Source organism: Volvox carteri (genome assembly GCF_000143455.1).
Source record: "Volvox carteri f. nagariensis unplaced genomic scaffold VOLCAscaffold_1, whole genome shotgun sequence".
Lineage (NCBI taxonomy): Eukaryota > Viridiplantae > Chlorophyta > Chlorophyceae > Chlamydomonadales > Volvocaceae > Volvox > Volvox carteri.
The window spans coordinates 5,326,357-5,329,948 of NW_003307545.1; the positions used below are offsets into that span (position 1 = coordinate 5,326,357).

The 3,592-nt window shown below is 54.5% G+C and overlaps 1 protein-coding gene across 1 annotated transcript in view; it reads left to right on the plus strand.

Annotated features, from left to right (window-relative positions):
• Positions 1–3,001: 3,001 nt before the first annotated feature.
• VOLCADRAFT_86433 (uncharacterized protein) overlaps positions 3,002–3,592 on the plus strand; it is a gene marked incomplete at both ends in the record, with an annotated part of 2,052 nt that continues 1,461 nt past the window's right edge. Inside the window, 2 exons of the mRNA XM_002945895.1 lie at positions 3,002–3,058; positions 3,213–3,279. Of these exons, the coding sequence (XP_002945941.1) occupies positions 3,002–3,058; positions 3,213–3,279 (124 nt within the window). The remainder of the gene's footprint in view (positions 3,059–3,212; positions 3,280–3,592) is intronic.

Consider the following 3,592-nt stretch of genomic DNA (forward strand, 5'->3'; position numbering starts at 1 on the left):
CTTGCTTCCCCCTTTCTCCCTTCCTCTTCTTCCCCTTTCATTCCCCCACATCTTTGGACGCTTGCCTGGCTGGCCAGCGGATCCCAGCATTTTTCAGCGCACGTCAATATATCATTCTTCATTTAAAAAATTGTAAAGCAATTACACCTGCTACAACATTGTTGACGGCATCCCCATTGTGTGTCACCATTTTTTATTGGCACTACGGTATTCTGGTGTGCCGAGACAATGGGCAGGCCGAGACGAGTGCAAACAGCTTTTCGGTACACATCCCATATTGGATGTGGGATGTTCCTGGCATCTGTGTGCCTGTTTGCGCAATCCTAATCCTAATGTGGTCCGCATGCAGTTACCCCCCAGTCCAGTTCTCCGGTCTCGTCTTCGAATGTAGACATGTAATATGATGCACGCACGCGCACCTATGGCACTGTCTGACTTCCATGATGGGTTTTCGATTCAGGTCCGCCATCCGCGGTGAGCGTGCGAGTACGCAAGTGAATGTAGGCCTATACCGCTGCCGCCTTATTTGTAGTAACGAAGCACGGCACTGTCGACGGCACACACGACGACTGAGCACAAGCGGAATGCGTTCAGCTGGGAAACCGTGATATACTGACGAGGCGGAGTTGAAAGTGTTCGCGCAAAGCGGTATGACGGAGCGCCATTCCCAAAGCCCGTATTAGATGCCAGTGGTGGGTGCGGAACCTGAGCGATCACTGAAAAATTGACTTGGGTGACTGGATGAGGGTGTCCCGAAATATCGGGGAAGGCAGGGTCTGCCGGGTGGTGGCGGCAGGGTGAAGATATGACCCCCCTGTCCCACACATCATACGTGGTCCCAACCCTCGCTCTGCTGACTGGATCTACTTAACTAGCAGAATAGATTGTAGTACTTGTTTCGTACGATGCATCTACCACAGATCATCCATAACGAACACTTAACATCTTTCACCAATGTTCCGACTGTACCTCTCCGACTGTACTCCCCCTTGGACGGAACACCATCATCGTCCGTCACTCATCACCTCACATCCATTGCAAGTTTATACGAACTTGCTCTCAGGCAATGGCTTCGTCCGCACATCTGCCACCATACTTTCAGTGGGGCAAGACTCGAACCGAACCTCACCCCGCTCAGCTCACTCATGAACAAAGTGATGTACCACGTCGATGTGCTTCGACCGCCTCTCCGTGGTAACATGATTCTTGATCAGGCTGAGCGCACCCTGGTTGTCATCCCAGATGAGCATGCAATCCTGCTCAAGATCCAAATCGCACATCAGCTTGCGCAACCGCAGCGCCTCTCATGTAGAAAATGCTGCAGGGATATACTCGGCCTCAACGAACGATGCAGTCACAGGTGGCTGCAGGCGGCTCTTCCAGTCAACCACCGCACCATTCATTAGGAACACAAAACCCCTTGGTAGGATGGCGGTTATCCCGGTCCGTTGCCCAACCAGCACCAGAAAAGCCTTCCACCTTAACACCTCCGCGCTTGTACGACAGTCCGTACTCCACCGTGCCTTTCACATATCGCAGAACACCTTTTGCTGCCTCGCAGTGCTGCTGAGTGGGTGCCAACATGTATCGCGCCAGCTTGTACACAGCCTGGGCGATATCAGGACGGGTGCTGGTAGCCAAGTACATCAGACCACCCATGGACTCACAAAAGCGCGTTGCATCATCCAGCACAGGCTCATCCGCCTTAGCTGCCCTCAGATCGACCGTTGGGCTCAGGGGAACCACCACCTCCTTGGCATCAGACAATCCAAACCGCTGGACCAGCTCCGCCGCATAGTGCCGCGGCGTTAGCTCCAGCTCACCCCTGACCCAATCACGCACCCACCTCAAAATACCCAGGAAGAGGAAGAGAGATACCTCCCCCAGGTCACGCATATCGAATTCTTCACCAGCCTTTCCTTCATCCATGCAACCCCAACCTTGTTGCTACCGCAATCAGCAAGTCGTCCACGTGGGCAAGCAGCCACATGGTGTACGACTCACTGTGTACAACAAAGAATGCCGGATCAGATTCTGAGGCCTGAAACCCCGACTGCTCGAGGGCCCCCCGTAGCTTCATGTGCCAAGCTCTGCCAGCTTGTCGCAGACCGTACAATGCCCGATTAAGCTTGCACTTCATACCTGCACCACTCATCTCATAGCTAAGCGGTTGGTCGCAGTCCAACACTTCCTCCAATTCATCATTCAAGAATGCCGTGCGTACATCCATGTGCTGCACATGACAACCCTTCACAGCGGCCATGGCTAGGAACGAGTGGATGGTAAATTGGTTGCATGTGGGAGCAAACACCTCATCAAAATCGATGTCTGGCTTCTGCCCAAATCCCTTGGTAACCAGTCGTGCCTTGAACCGCTCAATAACGTTACGCTTCACTGCATAGACCCACTTTACAGGGATGGGACACACATCAGGCGGTGGAATGGCAAGGCCCCAGGTATGGTTTGCATGGAGAGATGCGATCTCGTCTTTCATAGCCTGCTGCCAGTACACGGCCTCCCGACCCAACACGGCCTCCTCATAAGGCTCAGGAACCTGCTTGGATTTCCGCACACCTCCCGCAACATTGCTGCTTGTGCATAACGGTTAGGCATGGGGCTACAGTGCCGTGCCGCGCGGGATCAATCGTGCAGGCAATCGTGCTTGGCTAGCGGCTTGCAGCAGCAGTAGAAGCAGAAATAGCAGTGCAGCGCAGCGCAGCGAACGAAAGGTGCCCAAATCTAGAATTATGTCAAGACCAGCGCTGCTGGCCGTCAGCCACACGATTGCTCTGAGTGTGATGTGTGTGTACGTGTGTGTGTGTGTGTATGTGTGTGTGTATATGTGTTGTGGTGTGGTGTGTGCCTGTATGACAATCTTCTTGTGAGTTGTACCCTGGCCACCACTACTACTGGACGAGGCGGCTGATCCGGCGGCTGGTGGAGGAGTGTGCACGCATCGCCGCTGCTGGCATGAAGTGGAAACGGAGAACACGACTACAACATGCGGTCTGATAGTCGCACATCCGTATGGTCGCCCGGTGGTTTTCTATCCGTTCAGGTGAGGAGGGAGCGGACGGGTTCGCGTTCATGGCGTATTGGCAAGTAGGCCACCTGTCATGCTGCCCGTTACTTGGCCGCAGGACACGTACCAGTACGACATGCACATCCTCGTCTGAGGCACTGTGTGTTTCCCCTTTTCCGTCATTTCCTAGGCGGTGGAGGCGACCGACGACGTCATCCACGTGCTGTTGCTCGTACGGATGGTTTCTTGCCGTGCAGGTAAATGGATGGGGGGGGGCTCGCAGCGGATTGGCAAGGACTACCAGATCTATTAGGAATGATTGCACTCTGCCCCTATTTATGTGCCTTGCATATCGTTGTCACGCTGGTTTGTGGGCGTATACGGCGGCGGCGGTCATGGTGCTGGTTCATACTGGAGCACATCATGCAAGGTGGGAGCGTGAATGGACGGGACACGGGGGGGATGTGTGCGACTGGTGCATATCCGGCCTGGGTCCGGGATGCAGTAATCGGGCCCTACGACTGTGTTGCCGTACGACATCCCCCCCATATCCCGTCCACACACGCCCCA